Here is a 27,405-nt window from a genome sequence, read left to right on the forward strand (position 1 = left end):
CTGTGGAGCTGTGCTGTCCCTCATAGAATCTTGTAGCTGGGCACTAACTGGACCTCTAGGGCTGAAGAGAGTGAAGCCATTTATAAATGTCTTGAACTGATGTTTAGAAGAGAACACTATTGAATACAATGGCATGGTTTTTAAAGTTTTCCTGAAATATGTGAATGGTGAAGTATCTACAGAAGGAAGGGACCAGGTAAAAAGGTGAACTGAGAGAGCAGCAAAGGGTGTAACTAAGTGTCAGCCTCCCCATTCCCTTCAAGGGCCTTCTCCTTGAGGATTTTGGAACAAAGGTGGGTAGTCTCCTGATCTACTCTTAAGAAGTCCATCTGGGAGCTGCTTTTCCATAGGCCATTCTCATGTACATCCCAACTAGCCCAAAGTAAAAAGGAAGTTTCTGGGCTGTTTGCTAAAGATGACTGTTCCCATAATCCAAGGAAAAGCTCTAAAGTTCAACCTCATCTGGGGTCTCTTCAGACATTCTTCAGGTGTTAACTTAGTTTTCCAGGTCTTTGAGAATTTACCACTTTGAAGGAAAACAGGTACATAGGTTTAAGAGCCCAGGTTGTGACAGGAAACAACTTGAGTTTGAATCCCAGGTGTATGATTTGTTTGTTGTATAATCACAGGGTAGAGGGGCATGGTGTTGCTTAAACTCTCATGTCTTGGCTTACTCATCTGTAAAATGGAGACCATTACCCTATTGGCCTCACAGGGATGCTGTGAGGTTTAAATGCATTAACTTAAGTAAAGCACTTAGAATAGTGCCTGAAACTAGTAAATGCTAGATAAATGTTAGCTAGCTGTTAATAAGCAGTGTGTGATTGAGAGTGGGATTAAAATCCCGACTCCACCATTTACAAACTGTTATGACAGTGACTGAACTTCTCTGTGCCCCAGTTCCTCAAATGCAAAATTGGGAAATAGTAGTTCCTAATCGATAGCATTGCTATGAGGATTAAATGAGTTATATGTGTAAAGTACTTCATACATCATGTTGTTAACAAAGTACATGTTAAGTAATTATTATTACTAGATCCATAATTATTTGATATTATTATTTTATTGTTATTAGATATTGTTATTGTTATTGCATTACTCTACCTCAACGGGGGAGAAAAGGTAAGAGGGACCCTGTAAATTAAGAGACTTATTGGAAAGCTCAATCGTTCACATTGTATAAGCCTTACTTAGATTCTGATCCAAACAAACAAATCTAAAAAGAGAAAAACAAAAACAGTCATTGGACAATCAAAAAATGTGAACACTTTGAACACTGACTGGATATTTGATGGTTTGAGAAATATTATTAAGTTTTTAGGTAAGATAAGAATACTGTGGTCACGTAAAAAAAAGTCATCATTTTTTAGTTGAGAATAAAATTGTACATGCCTGGGATTTACTTTAAAGTTATGTGGGTGAGGTGGGAGGGTAGGGTAAGACTAGTTAAAGGTTGTGAATGGGAGATAGAAACATAGAGCTTTGTTAATCTATTGTCTTTTGGGGGGTACATCTTACTTAAAAAATGAGGATGAGGAGGACAAGGAGGAGAAAGAAAAAGAAGAAAACTACACTCTTAGGATCTGATCTCACCCTAAGATTCATCTGTCTTTTCACCTGGCCTCCAGTTGGGAGGGCCCAGCAATCTTCAGCAGTATATTTTCCAAAGTGTGAGTGTTCTGTCCGGAGCAGTATCACGGTGCCTTCAGCAGGACAGTTGAAGGAGGGCTTTGAGACTCCAAATTTGAACCATCTCAAGTTTTCCCTCCAGTGTGAGGGGAGAGGTTAAGGCACACTTTCATATCCTCGCAAGGAGTCCGGTGGATGTCTGTGGCATCATACAAACGCTCGCGCGCACACGCGCGCGCGCACACACACACACACACACACACACAGACCACACCATTTTCCAAGGACAAAAACTAATTTTCAGAGGCAGTAGAGTCAAAAATCCATTTTTACATATGCAACATAATTTCAGAGTTGCTTCTTCGCAAGAAGGAGGTACCTTTCATTGACATTTTTATGCAGGGAGGTATCAGTTCCCTTTGTATCCTGAGACCTACTCCTTGCATAAGAAATGGCATCCATTCCAGAGCAATCTGCCTCTCTGTGGACACCCTTAGGCTCACAAAGACCCGGAAAAAACTTTAGTATTTATGGCTTTTTCCCTTTTACTGTCTAGCCCATACCTTCCCACCTTTCCAATGTGGAGATAATAGAAATGCAAAAGGCTGTGCAGGTTAATCTCTCCAAGCAAACCCCTGAGGTATGGAGAAGGGAGGAGAATTGGGGGGAGGTGAAAGGGAAAACAGTTCTTTCATTCACAAAAAACATAATAGATTGTTAGAACTGAAAGGGCCTTAAAGATCATTCCACACCAACTCTTTCAATTTACCCGGAGATGGATGCTTAGAAAGTCAAAGGGAGCATTTGCTGCAATCCTACACACGGTATTTATAATACATATTTAAATGACTTTTCTCACAAAACTTGGCTAATAAATAAAGTCTTAAAAATTGAGAAAAAAATTTTTTGGTATTTTATCACTAAATTACTATCTCAACCCCAATCCTTAAAAAAAAGTTTTATGTAAAAATAAAAGTTTTATGTACCATTTTATATATTATGGTTGTTAATAAATTAATTTATGTATTATAGTTGTTTTATTTAGTTGCCTATGATATTTATTTATTATATTTGTTATATTTATTTAGCTAATTTCAAAATCACCTTTAGTTTGCTTGTTGCAGAGATCCTTCAGGAATGCTTTACCAGCCCCTTATCAAGAGAGAGCCATGAAGTAGGCCTCCCCAAGGCAGGCAGTAAGGGGGAACCTTGTCTAGAGAATTTTAAAACTATAATAAAACTAGGAGTTGATCTACTTTTTATGGTCACCATTCTCTGCAATTCTAAACAATGTAAATGATAAAATTGTCCTCCCTGAAAAAATCTTTTGTTGGCCTAAATTCTAAGCAATTGCTGCAGTTATTGTTGAGTTTTAATATATAAGTAAGTTTCAAGTTAGCACATTTTCATTACATTTTCTTCAATAAACATTGTATTCTACCTAGAAATGAATTCAGAGAACTCCCTATTATCCAGTTTGCCTTCGATACACATGGACTCAGCCCCACACATTTCTTTTAATGCTGAATCCTCCAGCCCCTGCGGTACTTCATGTCTGCATTTAAAATTTTGATGTGTAATAAATAATGATGAAGAAACAGAACTCAAGTTACTTCAGTTATTCTAGTCTGTGTGACCATTTGTTTTTAGTTGTGTGGCACTTTTGTTTACCTGCAAATTTTAGTTTATATGCAAAATATTTCATTGACTTTGAATGCTATCTTTAAAAGAGAAATTTATTTTTTAATTGTTAATTGCTTTAAAACCAAAAGTGAATCAAGAAAATATCAGTGGTATTTAGTAGGTACCTAAATAAGTAACTTCTGCTAAAGTTGTGGTTTTATTAAAGTATACTTGCTAGTTATGGAATTTTTTTAATGTTTATTTATTTTTGTTTATTTTTTTTTAAATTTTTTTTAAATGTTTATTTATTTTTGAGACAGAGAGAGACAGAGCATGAACGGGGGAGGGTCAGAGAGAGAGGGAGACACAGAATCTGAAGCAGGCTCCAGGGCTCCGAGCTGTCAGCACAGAGCCTGACGCGGGGCTCGAACTCACAAACCATGAGATCATGACCTGAGCCGAAGTCGGACACTTAACCGACTGAGCCACCCAGGCGCCCCAACGTTTATTTGTTTTTGAAGGAGAGAGAGACGGAGTGTGAGTGAGGGGTGGAGGAAGCAGAGAGAGAAGGAGACACAGAATCTGAAGCAGGCTCCAGGCTCTGAGCTGTCAGCCCAGAGGCCAACGTGGGGCTCAAACTCATGGACTACGAGATCATGACCTGAGCTGAAGTCGGACGCTTAACCGACTGAGCCACCCAGGCACCCCTACTTTTTTCCTTTTTTAAAAATGAGTGTGCAAAGATCAATTTTCACAAAATCATTGATACATTGGCAATGTTTGCAAAAAATACCACCATAGGAAGCCACAGCTAGAAATGAGTAAAGGAGGCTAAGAGATTCTTTAAGAACTCTTAGAAGATAACATTTTAAAGAAATTTGGCTAATCTAAGGAAGAATTTGAAAGAGGATGGGTTTTCTGCTGTATTGAGGACTTGGATCAAAGAAATACTGTTTTGTTAATGTTATCATGCCTCTGTTTTTATCCCAGGTTGGTATGTCTTGGGACAATGTCAATTATAGTTATAAAGTTATCTTCTCTTGCTAAAAAAAGATCTAGAGAGACCATCATCTTAGAAAGCAGAAGGCTTTCCCCCACCTTCCCTACTTCCTGCTGTCAGAAGGATTTGCTGGGGAAAGCATATATACACTCAGTAGGTAAATCCAATCCTTCTCGCATAGGCATAGAGCCTGCAAAATGCTAAGGGGTTCTCTCTTTCTTAAAAGGCCAGAATTCCTTATGTCTGATACTAGGCTCTCTCATTATATCCATCATATATATTTTGCTAGTATCTTTGCAAATATTTTCAACATCTCATGGTTCTATGAGGGTAAGGCCCATATAAAGTTAATTCACATGGTGGCCTAGTCTTAGCAAAAACAAACAAACAAAAAACTATAGTTGAGTCTCCAAAAATAATTGAACATCAGTTAATATCTTTTTGCAGATTTTTTAAGGAAAATGACTCTGGGGTTGGGAATTTATTAATAACACTTGGTAAATGTATTAAATCTTTCTCTCTATAATTCTTTGTTTCTCACATATTTGGCAGATACTCCCCAAATCTCTCATATCTTCTGTCTGCAAACTTCCCCAATTTCTTCCCAAATGCAGGACATGCTCACTTTGGTCCCATCTTCCCTTCCTCTGTCATCTTCCAGAGGTATTCACTTCAGGTAGCTATAAACTCTGCCATTCCCCATCAAGTTGCTACAGTGCTCTCCTTATTCAAAACCCCAAATCTGCACAAGATTCTTGTTGGCCACAAAAGGAAATCTGCTTTACAGACAGAAGGGGAGAAGTGATGTGAGTTCCTGTATGTTAACATCCTTATCTGTTCAAGAACTTCCCCAAAGATTTTCTGTCAAGTATAAACCTGTCTGTGACCAAGTAGTTGATTCAAATTCTGGTGTGACTGAGGAAAGAATCTTCCAGCATTTGAAGACAAGGGAAGCCAAATCTAATGGTGATTTGCATTTAGCAATTGAAGACCACCAAGAAGGGAAATTTTTACTTTTCCATTTTTGGTGTGTTGTAACTTGTTCTCGTTAATACTTTTTTTTTTACATTGAAAAAAAAAATTTTTTTTGAGACAGAGAGAGACAGAACATGAGCAGGGGAGGGTCAGAGAGAGAGGGAGACACAGAATCTGAGGCAGGCTCCAGGCTCTGAGCTGTCAGCACAGAGGACAACGCGGGGCTCAAACTCATGGACTGTGAGATCATGACCTGAGCTGAAGTCGGACGCTTAACTGACTGAGCCACCCAGGCACCCCTACTTTTTTCTGTTTTTAAAAATTTATTTATTTATTTATTGTTTAGAGAGAGAGAGCAGTAGTGCACAAGCAGGGGATGGGCAGAGAGAGAGAGAGAGGGAGACACAGAATTTGAAGCAGGCCCCAGGCTCTGAGCTGTCAGCTCAGAGCCCTATGCAGGGCTTGAACCCACAAACCTAAGCTGAAATCAAGAGTCGGATACTCAACCAACTGACCTACCCTGGAGCCCCCGCATTAATACTTTTTGAATATGGATGAGAAAGAACGAAAAATAAGAATAGTATATGCAAGAAATCTGCAAGTTTCCTTATTAATTCTATGCCATTCTTTAGATGTTACATGGCCTGGTGAAAAAGCATAGACTTCAGAGATACGGATTTATACTTACACTTCAATTCCAGATCAATCACTTTCTAGCTGAGTATAACTTATAATGCAACAGTTATTATCAGGAAAGGAAGGAAGAAAAGAAAAGGAAGTATTGCTTTTTGTAAATGGAGACAATAGCTACTTTGCAAGATTATTGTGAAGACTAAATGAAGTAATTTTTGGAAAATGCTAAGTGTAGCATTATACTTATATAAGTATATTTATATACCATAATTATATATAATTATATGTAATAATAATTATTACTATTATTGCTTTTTGTTTTACTGGAGTTGGATGGCTTCTGCTTAAATCTCTTCTGTTTCTAATGTTCTAAAGTTAGCCTCAGTACTGTTTTATGATATCTTTACTTAAAAAAAAAATCTAGAATACCCAACAAATAACAGTAATATGCAAATATCTGAGTAAAAAAACTTTTCATATCTCAGTGAGTGGTGGCAATAATCAAGAAATTGAATAATCTCTTGTAGATAACCATATGTGACCTTCACTTTACCTATAATTTATATATTCCCACCTGCTCCTCCCTAGTCTCCTCTTCATGACCACCAAGGAGAGCTAGAGGACCTTAGAGGAAGCTCAGAATAGTACTGCCTTGATTTTGGCAACATGCATATTGTTTCTGCAGCTAACTCAGCATGCTTGAGATCATTTTAACAGCATAGTGTTATCATGTGGTTTCAGTAGAAAAAGTCCCTATGTAAAAATAGCACCTTCTTCCTCAGCATGTCTGCTCCCTTTAATGAAAATAAGACTTTAGCTTAGACTGAGCCAATGCAGCTATCAAGGAGTGAGCTAAAATCTCATCTGCTCCAAACACTGTTAGCCAAATTCACTAACGATGATACTTCTAGCCATTGACAATAAGAAAGACAATGTAGTAAGAGGCATGAACAATACAGGATACTTCATATCTAATACACAATACTTAGACATCAATTTCCTAGAATGAGGCCTCAGAGAATATGGTCAATGAGAACCATCACAATTGCTCTACAAGAATATTTACAGCAGTATACACAAATGAAATAGAAAAAAAAAAAGAATCAGTAACTCTCACAAATTCTTATGCAACCCAATTAAAAAAAAGAAGAGGAAGGGGATAAGTTAATAGAATTCAAGCCATATGGTAAGCTAGTAGCTTGCTGCTTCTTGGAGAATGGGGTTTCATTCATTTTTATCAGTCTGCACTCTATCACACCATGTTCCAGTTTGGACTTCGGAAACTTCTGTATGCATTATTGATATGAAAAAAAAAACACACACAGAAAAAGTAGCTTTATTTTACTTTTAAGGAAAGACACAATTGTACTTATAAAAGTTATCCTGAAAAACATAGTTTTAGAAACTATTCTTGGGCCATCAGTGTCCTCTCCTATTATCTTCAGAATCTGTTCAAGCCTGATGACTTGAGTAATTATGCTTATCCAAGTTCTGTCAGAAGAGCAATGTCAGAGTAGTAGGTACAGCTACAAACATATTCAGTTCCACGCCTGGTATATCAATAAGAGTTCAATCAAGGAATCTGGCACAAGAAACAACCAGAAGTATGTCCATCTTATGGGTACTTTCATTGAGAAAAATTTACTCAAAGAACAAAAGAAATGTTACCAGGAATTTAGTCTGGGTCCTAGAAGTCTCTAAGATCTTTTTTTAGAGGCAAAGGGAGAAAGGGAGAACTGCTATTTTATTTTATAATCCATTTCCCCCAGAAACCAGACCTTTTAAAAAAATTTTTTTCATGTTTATTTATTTTGACAGAAAGAGAGAGTGGGGGAGGGGCAGAGAGCGAGGAAGAGAATCCCAAGCAGGCACCCCTAAGCCAGACCTTTCTTAAGGGAAGATTATTTCTATTTTGCAAACCCTAAGATACCTTTAGCAGAAACTTTCTGAAAGTCATTTGAGGCTGTCAGACACCTCTTTTATTTTTTTACAACAGAGATTTCTACAGCCTCACTTTCTTTGGTGTAACTGAAACCTTCACTGGGGTATCAGTGGCTGTCTGCAGTCCTACCTGTGCAGATTCCATATCTGCATCTGACCAGCCCCTCCTTTATCTATTATTTGAAAGCAATCCTAGAAGATGTTCACCTCTGTCAATTAAGACAGACAACAATGCCTTGCACACAGTAGGCATTCAAAAAATGTTACTTAGCCCCATGCTGCCTCCCTCCACTATCCCCAGTCCCTTTTACCTGAAGGAAAATCTAGAATCAAATGACCTACTGGTTGCCTTCTTTGCTTGTATTCAAAATAGATTTCAGAAGAACTATAGATAAAACATATGGGTGGAAATATTCAGTGGGCCATTTGAAAATTGAACCAAATTTAAGAATAAATTTAGGAACTGGGGATATAAATTATGAAATCATCTACCTAGATTTGTAATGAAGCCATGGAAGTAAATAGGTTTACCAAGAGAATGTATGAAAGAGAAGGTGAGGACAGGCAAACCCTACTTTTAATCATAGAGGGATGCCTGCGTGGCTCAGTTGGTTGAGCATCCAACTTCGGCTCAGGTCATGATCTCACAGCTTGTGAGTTCAAGCTCCACATCGGGCTCTGTGCTGACAGTTTGGAGCCTGGAGCCTGCTTCTGATTCTGTGTCTCCCTCTCTCTCTGTCCTCTCCCTCTCATGTTCTGTCTCTGTTTCTCTCTCTCTTTCTCTCTCTCTCAAAAATAAATAAATGTTAAAAAAATTTGTATTCATGGAAGGAATAACAGAACTCTGGAAAAAAAATTGACAAAGCAGTCAATGAACTAGGAAAAAAATGAAAATGAATATTTACTTGTAACAGAAGCTATAAGAAGTGAGTTTCAAAAAGATTAATTGTGGGAGCACCTGGCTGGCTCAGTCAATAGAGTATGAGATGCTTGATCTCAAGGTTGTGAGTTTAAGCCCCACGTTCAGTGTAGAGATTACTTGGAAATTTTTTTTTAATTTTTAAAAAAGGTACTTTAACAAAAGATTAATTATATTAAAAACTAAAATGTTGGGGCACCTGTGTGGCTCAGTCGGTTAAACATCTGACTTCAGCTCAGGACATGATCTCGTGTTCATGGGTTCAAGCCCCACGTTGGGCTTGTGCTGACAGCTCAGGACCTGGAGACTGCTTTGGATTCTGTGTCTTCTCTCTCTCTCTCTGCCCCTCCACTGCTCATGGTCTGTCTCTCAAAAAATAAAATAAAATGTTAAAATGTTTAAGGAAGGAACATGTTAAGGAATGTTTAAAAAATAAAATAAAATGTTCCTAAAATGTTTAAGGAAGATAGGAAGACATCACTGATGATTAGGAAGTAGCTAGTTAACCTAATTACTAGAATAGTTGCGGCAAGAACCATTTTACAAGAGGGTTCAATGGTACAAGAACCATTTTACAAGAGGTGAGCTGGGTGGCTCACTCAGTTGAGCATCTGACTTCAGCTCAGGTCCTGATCTCATGATTCATGAGTTTGAGACTCACATCAGGCTCACTGCTGTCAGCGCAGAGCATGCTTCACATCCTCTGTCTCCCTCTCTCTCTGCCCCTCCCCTACTCACTCTCTCTCTCTCTCTGTCAAAAATAAACATTTAAAAAAAAACTATTTAACAAGAACTGAGAAGTGAATGCAGGAAAAGGAAGTAGAGGTAATTAGAAAAGCTACTCTACCAAGATGGTGGTAGGAAGAAGAACACTTGATTTGGCCTCTGGTACATTAGCAGACATAACACAAATAGAGGCTTAAAAAGTGCTTGCATCATGGGGTCACTTGCTCTTGTCCACCATGTTAAAAAGCCTGGGCTTTTCTGCTAGAGGATGAGATGACATGGTTAGAGACAGCTGGGGCCCCAAACATGTGAGTCCAGCCACAAAAGAACCTGCAGAGACTAGGAAAATTGTCTAGTAAGCCACAAAATGGTAAGAGACAAGTACAGTTGTAAGCAACTATGTTTTGGAACGGTTTGTTACACAGCAACAACTACATAATACAATAGGATTCCTTCCTTTTGAACTTATTTTCTAACTTATTTCTGAATAATATGAGACTCTTAGAGTGTTGACATCATCTTAGAAAATAAAGAACAACAAAACTCGCAAATATCAATCATGTTCTATCTGGTGATCAGACACCAAAAATCATAAGCATCCAGAATACAGCTCTGAACTTAGGTAAGCACCAGTGTAAAAGATACTCAAACATAATGCAGTGAAGAAATGGGCAGAAGACATGAATAGACACTTTTCTAAAGAAGACATCCAGATGGCCAACAGGCACATGAAAAGATGCTCAACGTCACTCCTCATCAGGGAAATACAAATCAAAACCACACTCAGATATCACCTCATGCCAGTCAGAGTGGCCAAAATGAACAAATCAGGAGACTATAGATGCTGGAGAGGATGTGGAGAAATGGGAACCCTCTTGCACTGTTGGTGGGAATGCAAACTGGTGCAGACACTCTGGAAAACAGTGTGGAGTTTCCTCAAAAAATTAAAAATAGATCTACCCTATGACCCAGCAATAGCACTGCTAGGAATTTACCCAATGGATACAGGATGTTTATAGCAGCACTTTCAAAAGTAGCCAAATTATGGAAAGAGCCTAAATGTCCATCAACTGACAAATGGATAAAGAAGATGTGGTTTAAATATACAATGGAATACTACTTGGCAATGAGAAAGAATGACATCTGGCCATTTGTAGCAACGTGGATAGAACTGGAGAGTATTATGCTAAGTGAAACAAGTCAGGCAGAGAAAGACAGATACCATATGTTTTCACTCATATGTGGATCCTCAGAAAGTTAACAGAAGACCATAGTGGAGGGGAAGGGGGGGGGAAGTTACAGAGAGGGAAGGAGACAAACCATAAGAGACTCTTAAATACTGAGAACAAACTGAGGGTTGATGGGGGTTGGGGGAAAATGGGTGATGGGCATTGAGGAGGGCACCTGTTGGGATGAGCACTGGGTGTTGTATGGAAACCAGTCTGATAATAAATTATATTAAAAAAATTAATAAATAGGGGCGCCTGGGTGGCGCAGTCGGTTAAGCGTCCGACTTCAGCCAGGTCACGATCTCGCGGTCCGTGAGTTCGAGCCCCGCGTCAGGCTCTGGGCTGATGGCTCGGAGCCTGGAGCCTGTTTCCGATTCTGTGTCTCCCTCTCTCTCTGCCCCTCCCCCGTTCATGCTCTGTCTCTCTCTGTCCCAAAAATAAATAAAAAATGTTGAAAAAAAAAATTAAAAAAAAAAAAATTAATAAATAAAGGTTCAACCTTTATGATTTGAGAAACTGTAAAAAAAAATTAAAATGGCATATATGCTGTGAGTTACTTAAAAAAAAAAAGATACTCAAACAACAAGGAAATTCTCCACCATAAAGTCTGTGTGATTTATTTATGTCATAATCACAGGTCATCTCTAAGGCTTTCTATTATAACCTGCTGATTTATATAGAAAATTCTATATAAATATGGTGGCGAATTTATAAAGATTAGTGATTTGATTTCCATAACTATTATTTCATACAAAGGTTACAGATGATATATTGAGAGAATTATTGGGTTGAAGCAGGAAGACTAGAAACCGGTACATATGTGGGACATGGGCTGCAGAGCAGAAGCCACCGTAGTGGTCATAGGCAGCACCTCTGGGTTCAGCAAAGATTGCAGTAGGACACTGTATATTTTACCAAACCCTGAGGATATCTTGTTCGGAGTCATTAAGATATGTTAAATGATGTTCAATGTATTCTGTTTAATGAGGCCAAGAATGGAATCCATTTTATTATAATTTCCATAAAATAGCTTAATTTTTAAAAAGCTTGGTCCTTAAAGGGTGTAAGCTTCAATTCACTGGAAAACTCACTTCTTTGTGACACCTCATTTTCTGACGATACAGATTGGCAAGGTATTAATTTAGACATATTCATTTGGCATTATAATGGACCCTAAGACTATAACATAACAATTACTTCCAGAGACAGAAAGGAAGCATTGTCCAGCAAATGAAGAGTAGAACAGTACTTTGTTCAAATTAGGAAACTGACATTGATGTGATTTCTTCATGGTTTTTCTTTTAAACAACCATCAGCATTCTGCGGCCTCCACGGTTTTTAGTTCATATTTCCCTGATGCCAGATATTACTATTAACCATTTTGCCCTTTTACTTAGCAAGTACCTCAGTGGCCCTTGGTCCTTGTTCAGCAATTCAGGCTTTGGATCAACTTCCATAAGGAGTCCCTCTTTAGCAAGACTACATCTTGAATTCCCAATCCTCCTCCATCTTTACTGTTATTTCCTAAACATGGAATAATTACTGTCATCACAGTTCTTATCACTAAAAACATTCATTGTGGGCCTACCAGTTTCTATGTAGGACACAATTAGTGCTTCCTCAGTCCTTTTTTCCCACCTTGTCTATTATACCATCCGTTAGGTCTAATTTTGGAGCCAAATTCCCATACCCAGGGTAAGGCAGCCATCCATCTTATTCTCCAATACAAGGGTCATTGAACTAAGCTTTAGGCTTATGGAATACAATATTCTCTAGGTGCTTTAAGTTTCCAAATTTCTCAATTTTCCTACTTGTTCTAATACCTTCCAAACACTAGCTCTGCTGTTTGGGATTTTGTCTTGGATAAAAGTGTTTCTAAACGCAACATGGAATTTATTTTTTAAGTGTATTTATTTTGAGAGGGAAAGAGAGAGAGAGAGAAAGGCAGAGAGAAAGGGAGAGAGAGAATCCCAAGCAGGCTTCACTCTGCCAGTCCAGAGCCCGACTCGGAGCTTAAACCTACCAACCGTGAGATCATGACCTCAACCAAAACCAAGAGTCCAACACCCAACTGACTGAGCCCCCAGGAGCCTCTGCAATGTGGGATATTTTTTAAAAGCACAGGCTTTGGTGGGGATTCTCTCTCTCTCTCTCTCTCTCTCTGCCCCTCCCCTGTTCTCTCTCTCTCTTTCTCTCAAAATAAATAAAATAGGGGCACCTGGGTGGCTCAGTTGGCTGAGCATCCAACTCTTCATTTTGGCTCAGGTCATGATCTCATGGTTTGTAAGCTGAGCCCCACATTGGGCTCTGTGCTGACAGTGCAGAATCTGCTTGGGACTCTCTCTCTTCCTCTCTCTCTGCCCCTCCCCCTGCTTGTGCTCAATCCCATGTGTGTTTTCTTTCTCTCTCTCTCTCGATATAAATAACTAAACATTAAAACACATATAAATAAATACATAAATAAATATTTTTTTTTTTTTTTTTAAAAAGCACAGACTGGTGTAAGACTTGAGTTCTTATCTTGGTTCTATCCCATGTCAGTTACATGACATTTGAAAATTGTTTTACTTCTCTGAGCCTCAGTATATTTATCTTTGTAAGGAAGTCACTGCAATGATATTAAATAATTCATGTATGTAAAGCACCCAATATGGGTCCTGACACAAAGGAGATGCATAATAAACATTGAGCTCTTTCATTTTCTCTTCCCTTCATAATTAATCTATGTCTCATTTAGGCCATTACCCTTTGGATTTTGCTTCCTTTTAACTAAGGCCATGAATGACAAAATTTTCTAATCATTTTTATGAACTTTCAGCTTCTCACCAAGTATATAGTAATATGGGAGGGCTAGGTTGACAAAAGCTATAAGCTGCTTTTTCATTATGAATGGACTTGTATTTGAGATCATGTCTCCCAAACTTTCTTTCTATATACATGCTTCCCACTTGTCATGTCTTCTTCCCCTCTAAGCACCCCAAATCCAAGAACAGTGGGTGCACTTGTAGGAAAAACCATTTTATTTTTCTCCCAACATTCAAAAGCTTTGGCTTCCAAAATGGGAATTTCTCCTCTGTAGAATGAATAATAAATGTTACTTCTGTTCTTGTAATTCCCTCATTTTCCCCCAAGGAATGTGAAGATACTAATCTCATTGGTGATAATAGGAAATAATTGAGCCAGCTTAGCTCCTCTGGGCTTTCTCTTTAGAGCATCTGACTGTAAGACAAACTACCCCTCTCCTCTAGCTTCCATGTAGTATCCCACACGGTCTGGAGGACCACAGAGTGAGAAGCAGATCCCCACTCTCCTTTCAACTACCAGGCTGTGTGCTCTGCAGATCAAATGTGCTCCTTACATGGGTCCCCAAGTATAGACTTGAGGTAAAGGAGTAAAAGACCTGATTTCAGCCATGGTTCTGTTCTCCAATCCAGCTTTTCTCAACAAAAAAGAGGATACTTGGATCTTAATGAACTCTTATGACTATTTCTCATTTGGCATGTCAGAGATCTCAACAGCAACCTACTAGTGTGAACAGGATTTAGTATAATCTCATATCTTCTATTTCTTCTCACTAACACATAATTATTGTAGGCACACTGTCGGAGGAGAACTATATACCATAAAGTCCCTGCAGTCCAACCTCCCTCATTTTATAGATAAGGAAAATGAGGCTCAGAGAGATTGAGTCACTCAGACTTGCATGAGTAGTCAGTGGCAGAACTAGGGCTTGGAACCCAGGTGTTCTGATTACTGACCCAGTTCTTTTGCCAAACATCATGTTGCCTCTTCTTAGCAAAGTATAATTCAAAGCAGGTCTCTGCTGGTGGACAAAATTCTCTGGACCCTCACATCAGTTTCAGACTCTCACCTCCTAGGTTTCCATCTTGTGTTCAGCCTGGATCCAATTATTATTAGCTTCTAGTCCTGTTACCCACCTGGCTATGAAGGATTGTGTGCATCAGAAATCTGGGTACCCCCAACACATCTCCAGGCCCCAGGAGAACTGGAGAATCAGAGGTATATTTCCTGAAGCAAACCACTTAATTTGGAAGTAGCTTTTGTGTACACATTGCAGGAACTTTAGAGCATCAACATCTTTTTCATGGCTAAGCTTTATGCAGTTGTCTTATTCTTCCTTTTCCTCAATATTTAACATCATAGATTTAGAGCTCCCTAGATGTTCAAAGTTCTGTGGCAATGATATTTCACATCAGTATACAATTTTGTCTAATGACAAAATGAGGCAGGATTCTCCTAAGAAATACATTTAACACATATAAACAAGGTAATGGGTATAACCATTGTTGAATTTCCCAGCTATATATACACTATAAGTCTAAAATCATGCATTTTCTAACTACCCCAACAAAGGCAGAGCAGATAGAGTCCTTGGGAAATGCACTGCTTGTATAACTCACAGATAGATTGTATCTCCACTTTCAGCTCCTGACAATTTATACTCAATGCCAGTTTATTGGGCAGCATCAACAGCAGCTGGGGCCCCTGCTGTCTGAAGGGGAGGGAAGACCCAAGGAGTGAGCAGGATGGGTGACTGGTCTCTAGGAAGCCCAGGTGATAGAGACTGTCCGAGTGTATGTATGGGCATGTATGTGTTTGGTACTGGGAAGAACATAATGGTGATGTATGAAGAGGTGATCTACACTTCCCCTTATGCCCTGGCTTCCTGGAAGCTCTTAATTGGCAACAGTTGCCTTCCAAAGAGAAATGGCTGCTATAGTCACAGTGCAGGGAGACTCCAGGGCAGATCCTCCAGTCCATCAACCTGAATGACTGATGCTTTAATTATCCTAATGAGAGATTTATTTCTTAATGTGGATGGTAGTTTTTGGAAATATTCATCCATTTTATTTGTTTGCCCATTATCATCCCCAGCAGCTTAAGTAGTGAACTGGACAAATACTACCTTTCATAAAGGAATTACAAAGGGAGAAAAGCCACTACCCAATAAGCAAGGGAAAGGAGGAAAGTCCTTTTGTTCTGGAGATGTTGAGAATCAAGCAATTAGTCATGAGTGCTCTGATTTGACCTTCTGGGGAAAAAATCCAAGAGGAAGGAGCAATGAGATAGATTTCAGGAGAAATCCAAAAGTGGAGAGTTTGTACCCCTCCCTTCAGATAAGGAATGTATTATTTGCTTACTCATGGGTAGGCAAACTGTATCTCTAACTCCAACTCCTAAAGGAGACCCCCATGCAAAGTGCTCCACTGTGACCAGGAGGCTGAGCAGAGTAAAAATGGTGGCACAGCACAGCTCATTGGAGAGAGCTACATTAGTATTTCCAAGCTTCCTTTAGCAGTCTGTAGCACCCAAAGTGTCCAGGATTTCCCACTAGCTCTGGGGCTGCAATGTGGATCATGGGGCCAACTGAAGCGTTTAGCAGGGGATTACTATTTTAGAGGTTCAGTGGCCCTGGGGCAAAGGACTGTAGGGCACACCCCCCAGGTTCATCTTAAGTGTAGAGCCCACCCTTGAATGATGGAAAGTGCTGACTGACATTAATAGTCAAGTTCAGGATTCACAGAGCCAATGCCTCAGGCCCTGATCAAGCTAAGAGAACAGATTACGTGAAAGTCTGCCTGCCAAAGCTGCTATCATTTCCCCTCATACCTGTATCTACAAACACATGGAGTCTGTTTTCCTTCGCCTTGAATCTGGTTGACCCTGCACTTTGTCTTGACCAATTGATTGTAGCTGAAGTGGTACATGTAAGAGGCCCTACTCTGGCAGCTTTTGCTTTTGTTCTCTTGGAAGCCAGTTGCCTTGCTGTAAAGAAACTCAGGCCACACTTCTGAATGATGAGGGAAAAGACTGTGGAGGATAAAGATCATCTTGGACATTCCAGTCCCAGCCAATCTCTCAGCTGAATATAGCCACGTGAATGACCTCAGCTACACCATGTCCACAGACTCCTGAAAAGTAATTGTTGGTTTAATGGTTAAAACATTGTTGGTTCAAGCCACTAAACTTTTGAGACAGTTTGTTGCACATCATAAGATAACTGTAACAGACGCAATTCACAAGTCACAGATTTAATCAGTGGCATCCAGTCTGGCCAGAAACAAGCTGGGTCTAACACTTTGTAGTCAAAACCAGCAATGATTCAGAGGAGAGATAACCCTCAGGTGTGAGGCCTTCTCTACTACCATTTGAGGAAGGAATAGTAAGAGGGAGAGAAACAACTTGGGAAAGGTGGTATGGTAGGTGGAACAATGGCCCCCTGTGAAAAATTACATTACATGGCAAGGGGGAATTAAGATTGTGGATGGAATTAAGACTGCTTTAAGACCAATTGATCTTAAAGAAGGGAGATTATACTGGATTATCTGGACAGACTCAGTGTGATCAGAATCCTTAAATGTGGAAGAGGGAGAACAGTCAGATCAGAGGAAAGAGACATAAGAAGAACTCCATCCGCTGTTGCAGGCTTTGAAGAAGGAAGAATAGGACCATAACCCAAGGAATACAGGCAGCCTGTAGAAGCTGGAAAGTACAAGGAAAGGGATTTTCCCCTCAAGCCTCCAGAAAGGAAACAGCTCTGTGGACACCTTGATGTTAGCCTAATGAGACCCATTTTGGACTTCTGAGCTTTAAAACTGCAAGATAATAAAATCATGTTGTTTTAAGTCGCTAAATTCATGTTCATTTTTTTATAGCAGCAACAGAAAACTAATACAGGTGGTAAATTGTAAGTAATTGCAAAATAAGACTATCTGAAGCTGGAAGAGACTGGAGATGGCTTTAAATGGCAATTTTCAGATTTTTTTCCCCCCTCACATCACCCAGTGTGAAAAAGGCTGGAGAAATAAGATTAGATCATTTATGGAAAACAAAAAAGCTACCTCTTGGTTTTCCACACTCCTGAATATACTGAGTTAAATTTGAAACATTGTTGTACCTTTGTTCTGAGGCTTCATTTTCTGTTAAAACCAACTGCCCTTGGAAGAGTCACACATTAAACTTTCCAGAATGAATGAGTTTATCTGATTGCTTCCGAAAACAGGAGTTGGGTGAGGGGAGGATGGAAGAGATACAGTCAAGGCTTGAGCACCTAGATTTCTTGGCAGGGAGGAGGAGGTAGGAGGGCAGGCTGGTTTTGACTCCCAGGTGTGGCAGACACCCCCTGAACATACTGCAGTCCTTGAGCAAAGCTGTTATCAGTCCATTCAACATTGCACTTTACAAACAGTCTCAGAGGTGCCATAAACTCTGCATAGTGTGGCACTGAGTGCAGGTAGGAGTTCATTATGCCCAACAGCGAGACCAATCGCTTCATGTTACTCAGGGCTTTCACATGTACACTGCTTCTTTCTGCTGCATTTTAGATACCCATGGTTCTAGTTCTGTAACTGCAGTCCCACATTTCATCATTGGTCTTCGACCCTCCAAAGCAAAGTCTTTTTGAATCCAAAGTTATTTTCAATTTTTATTTTATTATTATTTTTTAATTTTTTTTTAACGTTTTATTTATATTTGAGAGAGACAGAGCATGAGCAGGGAAGGGGCAGAGAGAGATGGAGACAGAATCAGAAGCAGGCTCCAGGCTCCCAGCTGTCAGCACAGAGCCCAACGCGGGGCTCGAACTCACAAGCTGTGAGATCATGACCTGAGCTGACATCTGACGCTTAACCGACTGAGCCACCCAGGCACCCCTATTTTCAATTTTTAAAATAAATTTTTCTGTCACCATCATCAATTAGTATTCATTGCTCTTGAAATGACTGTAAACAATATAATGTTAGACAAAACACTAAATACTGAGTTACTGAGTAACTACAAAACACTTACTACTGAGTAAGTAGTACTGAAACACCACATTCTAAGCATGCCCCACACTGCTGTAACAATCGCCAGTGATTTATCATCTCAAAGATACATATCTATGTCTCTTTGGTACTTTCTGGGCAGCTACCACAGACCCCTTGAATGCTCTGGAGTTCACCCTTAATTTAAATGGGGTTAAAGTCACTCTAACGCTGTGATTCTTAGAGGTTACTTACTCTCTCTGTAACCTCTATGTCCATATAAGAAAAAAGACAGCAGTGGAAATAATAATGTCAGCATCTTAGGGTCAATGTGATGATTAAGTAACTAAATTCACACAAAACATTTAATTCTAGGTAGAAAGTAAAGACTTGATGAATGCTAGTCCCTTTTTATACAGAAGTCAAAAGTTGAGAAATCAATACTTTTGCCAAATTACAAATATTTTTTCTCATGTATTGCCCACTTTTAGTACACATAAGATAAATGTTTAGCCCACTTTGCTCCCCTCATGTGAGGTTAGTGTCAATGCCCTCCACACCTAGAGTCCCTGGAAATATTTGAGAGGATAGTTGCTGTTTCCAGGTTTCCTTATCAGGCCTCCATTTCTGCTTCCCAGTCCCTGCCTTCCCCCATGTGGTTCCAATATCAAAATATTTAGTCCATCTGTCCCAGAAGGGTTTGGTCTTTCTCTTCATTTGTGCTTCTTGAAATAATATGCTCCTGAGGCACAGACTGTTCCTTCATCACTAAAAAAGGTCAAGCATTTATTAGTCTGTGTATAAACATGACAACAAAGGAGCCCTTGTAAAAATGGAATGTTCAGCTTGGATAGAACACAGAGGAGTTCCTCTTGAATCTGGCAAATTCCCTTGGATTTCATCTCCTTTAAATACACCATGTTAATGTCACTGTTTCTTTCTGGATTCTGGAGCTCTACTTATAAATCCTCATGAACCCTTTGAGGTACAAATTTCTTCATTTATAGAGCCTATAAGTGCAATTGTTTTTAATTCAAACACATTAACTGTTTCTTCAGATATACCGATCCTAGTTCTATGAATAGATGGTATGCTTTCCTGTGTATCACACAACCGCTTATCACAAAAAGGGGAAATGACCTTTCTTCGCCCACCAGGAGCCACTTCATACAGATGCTATTCCCATCCTTTTTGGTGGCAACTCATGGAAGACCAACCTCTGATTCACTTTCCTCTTTAGATGTCCTCTTCAGGTGACAGTAACCCAACACAGAACTCTCTCTATCATCTTGGTTTTCATGTCCATCATGGCAGCCAAGCACTATCTACATTAGCCTGTTCCCTTTCTTGAACTCCAGTCCTTGCAGACAACATATATTATTATCTCTTTGTAAAACATACCCTCTGGTTCAGTGATATGCATAATCTGGGTTCTCAAATGGTTTCAGATTTCCATATTATCTCTTTATAAACTGTTATTGGTGTTGTTCTTTACAGAAAAGTCTATTGCTTTCCTTACCAAAGGACTGAAGAAGATATGGATTCCATAATGAGGCATTTTCTAAACCAGTCAGTCTCAGGTAAATCCTGTCTTGGAAAATGGTGATCATGTTCCATGTCCCTTTAAAACTAGTGGAGTAAAAACATCCACCTCTTACTGAAGAGCTCAGATTTTATGTTACTGGTGAGGATTGCAGGAATATAAGGCTCATTAAAACCAGTTTGATCAATCTGTTTCCTCTTCTGCTGAAGTTATCTCAGTATGAGAACATTCTACGTGAACAATAGAGTTGCTAATCTCTTCCTGCCCCCTTCTCCCCAACCCCCTTCCTCATCCTGCTCTCCTTTCCCCTTCTCCTCTTTTTCTCTCCCCTTTTTCTTCTTGACTTGCGTTTTTGTCCAGGGCTGGCCAAGAAAGCAATAAGACTTGGAAAAGGATCCACAATATACTGGCTCACCAAATACTTGTTTTACTGCTATGAATTTCTCTGGTGTATGGCAGGAAATCACGTGACTGTACTTTTTCAACTTAATGTCAACTTGTATTATTTTGTAACTACATAAGTGAATGTCAGCCCTGAAATTTAGGGGCCTACCCTTCTCACAGGAAGTACAAAGTACATTTCATTCAAGTAAATGAAACAAACATCTGCTTTCAAGGGCTGGTCCCAACTTACTTTTCTAGTTTCTTCTTCTAACATATTCATCACTTTCCTAACACACACACACACACACACACACACACACACACACACACACTGCTATTAGCACATCATATTATTCCCTTTCCTTAAAGCTTAGGACAATTTAATACTTTACCTGTTTTTGGAATACCACCCTTCCCACTATCCCATTTTTACTGAAAAATTTTCTACTTGTTTTTAAGGCTGAGCTTGCTGCTGCCTCTTCTTGAAGTCTTCACTCAGTATCACTCTCTCCCTCCTCCTTACACTTACAGTGTTTTACTTCTCTTTTTTTAATGTTTATTTATTTTTTATTTTTGAGAGAGAGAGAGGGAGAGAGAGAGATGTTATTTATTTTTTATTTTTGAGAGAGAGAGAGGGAGAGAGAGAGAGAGAGAGAGAGAGAGCGTGAGTAGGGAAGGGACAGAGAGAGAGGGAGACACAGAATCTAAAGCAGGTTCCAGGCTTCAGATGTCATGGGGCTTGAACCCACAAACCTTGAGATCATGACCTAAGCTGGAGTTGGAGGCTTAACCAACTGAGCCACCCAGGCACCCCTCACAGTGTTTTACTTCCTAAATGCACTCTTGCTTTCCCTTTGTTTACCATTTTTTGTTTGCTCCTCTTATTCTCCCCCTACAATGCAACTTCCTTCATGGTAGGAAATGTCTCTGTATACTACAGTCTAGAATAATGGCTACCATAGTATAAGCAATGGAATGTTTCATGTCTTAGTTTACTCTTTGTTAAGCTCTGGGAGAATGATTTTCAAATTCCAGGCATGGGGGGGGGGGGCAGAGACAGAGAGTATCTACCAATCAAGATATAGGATGCACAGTAGATGCACAGTAGAAGGTTAAGGTGAATGTATATCCTGACATAGGTATCTGGTAGTCACTCAGATTCATAGGTCTGGAATTGAGAAGAGATCAAGACTAGATATAATGAGTTGGAAGTTACCAGTGTAGAGGTGAGAAGTAAAACCACAGGAGTGGGTGAGAGCACTGAAGAACTGAAGAGGATGGAGGATAAACCCCAAGGAAAGACAACATTTAAGGATGAATCAAGGACAGGGTCCAGCAGCAGACTCCAGGAAGGAATGGTTTTAGAAATAGGTAAAGAACAAGGGAGTGAGGTCATGGAAGCTGAGAGAGGAGTCAAATTCAAGAAGGAAGGAGTGGTGATTGAGCTCAAATGCTCAATCAGAATGAGGGGTACAAGGTCAATGTAGGAATTTTATTTTATTTTAATTTTTTAAATGTTTATTTATTCATCTTGAGAGAGAGAAAGCATGAGTTGGGGAGTGTCACAGAGAAGGAGAGACAGAATTCCAAGCAGTCTCCACACCATCAGAGCAGAGCCTTATGCAGGGATCAAACTCACGAACTGTGAGATCATGACCTGAGCCAAGATCAAGAGTCAGACACTTAACTGACTGCGCCACCAAAGCACCCCTCAATATAAGAATTTTAAAGGAAGGAAGTGAAAATTTCTTTTGGAAGTTTCTTATTTTTAAGGATGAAACAAGTAGTTGATAATTAAAACCTAACAGGTCTAGTGTATGGGAACCAACCTCTCATTAAGACAATTATAGGGGCACCTGGGTTGCTGAGTTGGTTACACAGCCAACTTTTTGCTCAGGTCGTGATCTCAGGTTCATGTGTTCAGGCTCCACATCAGGCTCTGTGCTGACAGCTCAGCCTGGAGCCTGCTTTAGATTCTCTCTCTCTCTCTCTCTCTCTCTCTCTCTCTCTCTCTCACTCTCTGCCCATCCTCTGCTCATACTCTCTCTCTCTCTCTCTCAAGAATAAATAAACATTAAAAAAAAAAAAAAGGCAATTATAGACCTGGGGCCATTGGGTGGCTCAGTCAGTTAAGCATCCTGACTCTTGATCTGGCTCAGGTCATGCTCTCATGGTTGTGAGATCCAGCCTCGCCTGGGGCTATGTGCTGACAGTGAGAACCTGCTTGGGATTCTCTCCCTTCTCTCTCTCTACCCCTCCCCTGCAAGCACAAGCATGCACACACTTCTGTGTGTGTGTGTGTGTGTGTGTGTGTGTGTGTGTGTGTGTGCATGTGCGCATGCTCTCCCTCTCTCTCTCTCTCTCAAAATAAATAAATAAACATTAAAAAAAGACAATTATAGACCTCATCAAGTATCATTAAGAGAACTATATTCCAATCTGAATTTCCTTGTTCCCATAAAAGGGATTACAGGAACATGACAGAAACTTTTCTCCACACCCTGTGACTACATTAGAGTCACTGAGGAACTCCAAGCCATATTCCCTCCCTAGATGATGAAACCCAATCTTGTTGTGGGTCACTGTGAGAGGGTTCTCAAGGAAAGCCTTTGAGGACATGAAGAAAATTATCTACCACCACTGAGCCTAAGGAGTAACAGAAGAGGGGCACTTAAAAGCAAAACATGCCTTGAGAGAAGTATCTAATTTATTACTATAATGATAATGGTTACCACAATTTAATTTATATTAATTTGTATTTATCTTATTTATATTAAAAGAAAATGTGGACTTCTTTCTGAAATGGATTAAATTAATATCAACACAAAAACAATAACATTTTTTTTCCTCATTTTACTTTTGGGGAGGAGAGGAGACCCATCTGTCTATTCTTTCATTCATTCTTACCTCCACATACCTATCCATCTCTCCATCCATCCATCTGTCTGTCTGTCCATGCAAATCACATTTTAAGGCCCTCTTATTTACTGGGCCTTATGCAAGTTCCCGGGTCTACAAAAGTGTAAAGACCAGATGTCAGATCTCAACATAGTCACCATGTAGTATATAGGAATTTGATCTAAAATATCACTTAAAATTAAGCCAGCGATCAGGATATATATCATTTTTTAAAAATAAAACCAAAAGATACACTTCAGGCAGCATCTGTGTACTTCTTCAGTATACTAATGCTCCCTGACATTATTGCTATCACTGATAAATGTCAAAGGGGAGAGTGATATTTTTGGAGCTGATTTTTTTTACCCTCTTACAAAAATAGATTATAAACACATACGCATATGCCATAGAAAGAACTTAGGCTAATATTTTTATACAGGGACAAGCATTAGCATATTTTTAAAGTTCACAGTTACATTTCTGTTGTTGGTTATAATCATCTGTTAGCTTGAACTCCTTATTTTATGATAACTAACAAAATCTATTGATATGATGTAATCTGCTTAAATTTCACAAATGAGAATTTTAGTCAAAGAGTTTCTGAAGGAGGCTGTGTGATTCAATATTTTCATGCAACCAGCTTCATAAAGGCATAGTGCTAACTTAAACCAACAAATAATTATCCTTAATAACACAAAGCTATAATCGAACTCAATTCATGAAAATTTCATTTTTAGGTAGTTCTTCCTGTCCATGACATTAGTCTAAGTCAGTATTTAGTTATAATTTACATCAGGCATGTGCTTTGGGGAAAGACCATATACACTAAGGCAAAGCACAAATGAGTCAAAAGTTATCCGGGGCATCATGCTACTTTGCCATAGGTCCCTTTGCTCCTCTTGGAAGGCTGTAGGTGCCTCCAGTATTGGAAAAGGCATGAAGGTTAATCTGGATTGCTCGTCAGACAAGTGAAAGATATAATGCTTTTCATAAAAGTCTCTGAAAGTTAAGGTTTCTCTAACCTTAGACGTCCTACCCTCATTTAAAGCCCCTTGCTTGATATGTTGGCAGCTGGAATGCCATATCATACAACATACTATGCTTTCTTTAATTCAAGGACACTGTTGGGGCACAGTGTCAAAACAGCAGGCACAAAGGCCACAGGAGCTTTCATTATTCTCACAGATTGCATCACAGATTGCAGCCTGATGGGTAAAGACCAGTACTAGTGGAATACTGAAGTCACAAACTTCATTTTCCTACTCTACTCAAACAACATTAATTAGTCAGCTCTGCTGCTATAACAAACACCCCCAAATCTCAGTTACAACTACAAAGGCTTTTTCTGGGATCTGGAATAAAAAAGACATGTGCATTAAAATTAGCCTCATGTCTTCTTCATTCCAGATCCAGGCTGAAAGAGCCTTTGCCATTTTTGGACACGGCATTCTTAAGGCAAAGAAAAAATAGCAAGAGAGCTGCTGGAAACATACAATGGTTCTGTCTTAGTCAGTTCAGGCTGCTATAACAAAAATACCATAGAGTAGGTGGCCTAAACCACAAATATTTAGGTTTCCCAATTCTGGAGGCTGGGAAGTCCAAGACCCAGATACCAACAGATGCAGTATCTAGTGAAGGCCCCCTTCCTGGCTTACAGGAAGTTCTCCCTGTATCCTCACAAGGCTGAGACAGAGTTCATCTCTCTCATGTCTCTTCTTATAAGGGTACTAATCCCATTCATAAGGGCTCCATTCTCATGATATAATTGCCTCCTAAAGACCCTACATTCAAATAGCATCATAGTGAGAGTTAGGGTTTCAACAACCCTATGGGTTGGGTGGAAACAAACATTCAGTTCATAGTTTGGCTTGGATGAGGCATAGCAAAGGTTACCCACATATCATTGACTAAAGTACTCACATGCCCAGGCCTGATGTCGAAGGTACAGAAAGTGCATACTCCTCAACTGGAGGCATTGCAGGTATGTGATCCACTGTCAGAAAGGCTGAGTTTCTGGGTATGAAAGCACAGTCTACCACACCATGTTTCTTGCTGTAGTCCCCAGCTGATTCTCCAGACTATTCCTTCAGCCCTCTCGTCTTCCTGCTAGCTCAACGGGGATACTGTGGGGTTCCATGGAGAAAGACTGCACAAGAAGTGAAGCTGTAGCAGCTGTTGTTTCTACTCTTCCTAGTTTTGTTCTTTCTCATCAGCGTCTGAGTGCAGAAGGCAGAGTGGGTTGGGGAGAACTGCAGATAAGAGGGAAGACAAATGAGGGAATGGAGACTTCTCTCATGGACCCAAGGGGTGTTTGGGGTAGGGCCAGGGCAAGAGACAGAATGACCTTTAATGTATATCGCTAGAGGGCTGTGCCTGAGAAAATGTAATTAAGCCCACTCCTCAAGGCCATGTCCTCTTCAATTAATATTTACTGAGCACCCACTGAGACACTGGCCCTGTACTCAGAACTGCAAACTGTCTTGGGCTGGGAAAAGCTCTGACTAATTTGCACATTAAAAAGCACACAGACAGAGGAAACCCACCTTTTTTCCCCTTCCCAGTCACCCTGGGAGAGAACCTCTTCTCTTCTTCATTCATGTGTGGAATCCCAATTAAACATAGTAAACAAAGGAAACTTCTTACATTGTAATTTTCGTCCCTCTCCCCTTGCTTTATTTGCAGTCTGGATTTATTGCTCAAGAATTGCCTCCTTTAAACATCATCCCCTATTAACCAGAGAGATAAAAGCCATAAAGGGAAGGGAACTCCTTCAGTTCTCTTTGCCAGTTGTGAGACAGAACAGCGCCTTTACAAGGGGAGTTGACATCTGTTGACTGAGACTGCCTGTCCTGCACCAGGGCTGTGCTCATGCTCAGAATGCAAACTGCAGCCATCAGAGACAGAGCCTGGTTTGATAACTGCTTGAGCCCAGAGCAAATGTGCTTGGGCACTAGAAAAGAAATTGTGTAGTTTTAAAGCAGATGTATGTTCTTAACATGGTTGGCTTGTACAGCAATAAAATACGGGAATTTTTTCCCCCTTAGACTATCACAACTGTTAGAGTACATACTGTAACTTAAGACAGGGCAATTCTATCACAATTCCATGTAATATTTAGTCCCTATAACAGGATGAAACTTAAATTAGCATCACAGATAGAAGGCATTTCATTTTCTCACGTATGGTACAATATCAGGAGCAAACAACATATGTCTCCATGGTTATAAACAAAGGTGTCATGTTTGCAAAACAGATCCTATATGTAGAACATCTATAAATGGGATAAAATATGGGGTTTTCTTTGGTGGAAATAGTGTTAAATATTTGAATCCACGTGATCTTTGTAAGAAAGCTTTCTCCTTCTCTGTGAATATCAATAAGCATTGTCTTTGCATTACCTTTCTCCAAACCCAAGTTCTTGGCTCTGTTCTTCTTCTGTGACCTTGAGAAATCAACTAGTTTGAGATTCCATTTCTTCTCTTATAAAATGAAGATGTTGAGTTAGATTAGGGTTTCTCTAGGTTTATTCTGAGGAACATCCTTTCTAAGGAAATTAATAGGGGTAATGTTTTTTAAAGGGGGTTCCATGGTCAAATAAGTTTAAAAACTGTGACATTAAACAAAATCAAACACATTTCTTTACTCAGAACTTTAATATACTAGTAGTATTCATTGTGATTCAGCAAGAGGGAGATACAGCACAAACATTGTTTCCCTCATTTTTTTAACCAGAAAACTTTTTCTTGGAGATCGTTTCTCAGAACCATTCTAAACACTAGGCTTTAAAGAACTTCAACCTATGATATTCCATGACTCTACTGACTGTTCATTCTGCCTAATTTCCCAATTTCTCTCACCTATTTCAGGAAAAGAACTACCTGAGCTCCAATTCATTCATAAGTAAAAGTCCATTTATTCTTCATTCTTTTTTTCCCTCTGCAATTTATTTATTTAGAGAACTTTCAAACCCATGAAAAAGTTGAAAGAATAGTACAGTAAGTATATACTTTGCACTTAGATTTGACAGTTGTTAACATTTTGCTCCAATCTCACACTCTCTCTCCACACACATACTTTATGTACTATGTATATAATTTTACTGCTGAACCATTTGAAAATAAATTGCAGACATCAAGACA

General features: G+C 39.4%; 1 protein-coding gene across 2 annotated transcripts in view; it reads right to left on the reverse strand.

The window, feature by feature from the left end:
* Window positions 1-27,405, reverse strand: part of JADE1 (jade family PHD finger 1) — a 320,862-nt gene that overhangs the window by 178,912 nt on the left and 114,545 nt on the right. Inside the window, exons 1-2 of one of the 2 annotated variants that reach the window (XM_042935505.1) lie at window positions 26,665-26,685; window positions 25,187-25,515 (exon numbers count right to left, since the gene is read on the reverse strand). In XM_042935505.1, coding sequence (XP_042791439.1) covers window positions 25,187-25,223 — 37 coding nt within the window. In that variant the 5' untranslated portion in view covers window positions 25,224-25,515; window positions 26,665-26,685. Of the gene's footprint in view, window positions 1-25,186; window positions 25,516-26,664; window positions 26,686-27,405 lie in introns of those variants that run through there. The other variant, XM_042935504.1, reaches the window with a different exon arrangement.

This window comes from Panthera leo, chromosome B1, assembly GCF_018350215.1.
Source record: "Panthera leo isolate Ple1 chromosome B1, P.leo_Ple1_pat1.1, whole genome shotgun sequence".
In the NCBI taxonomy this organism is placed as follows: domain Eukaryota; kingdom Metazoa; phylum Chordata; class Mammalia; order Carnivora; family Felidae; genus Panthera; species Panthera leo.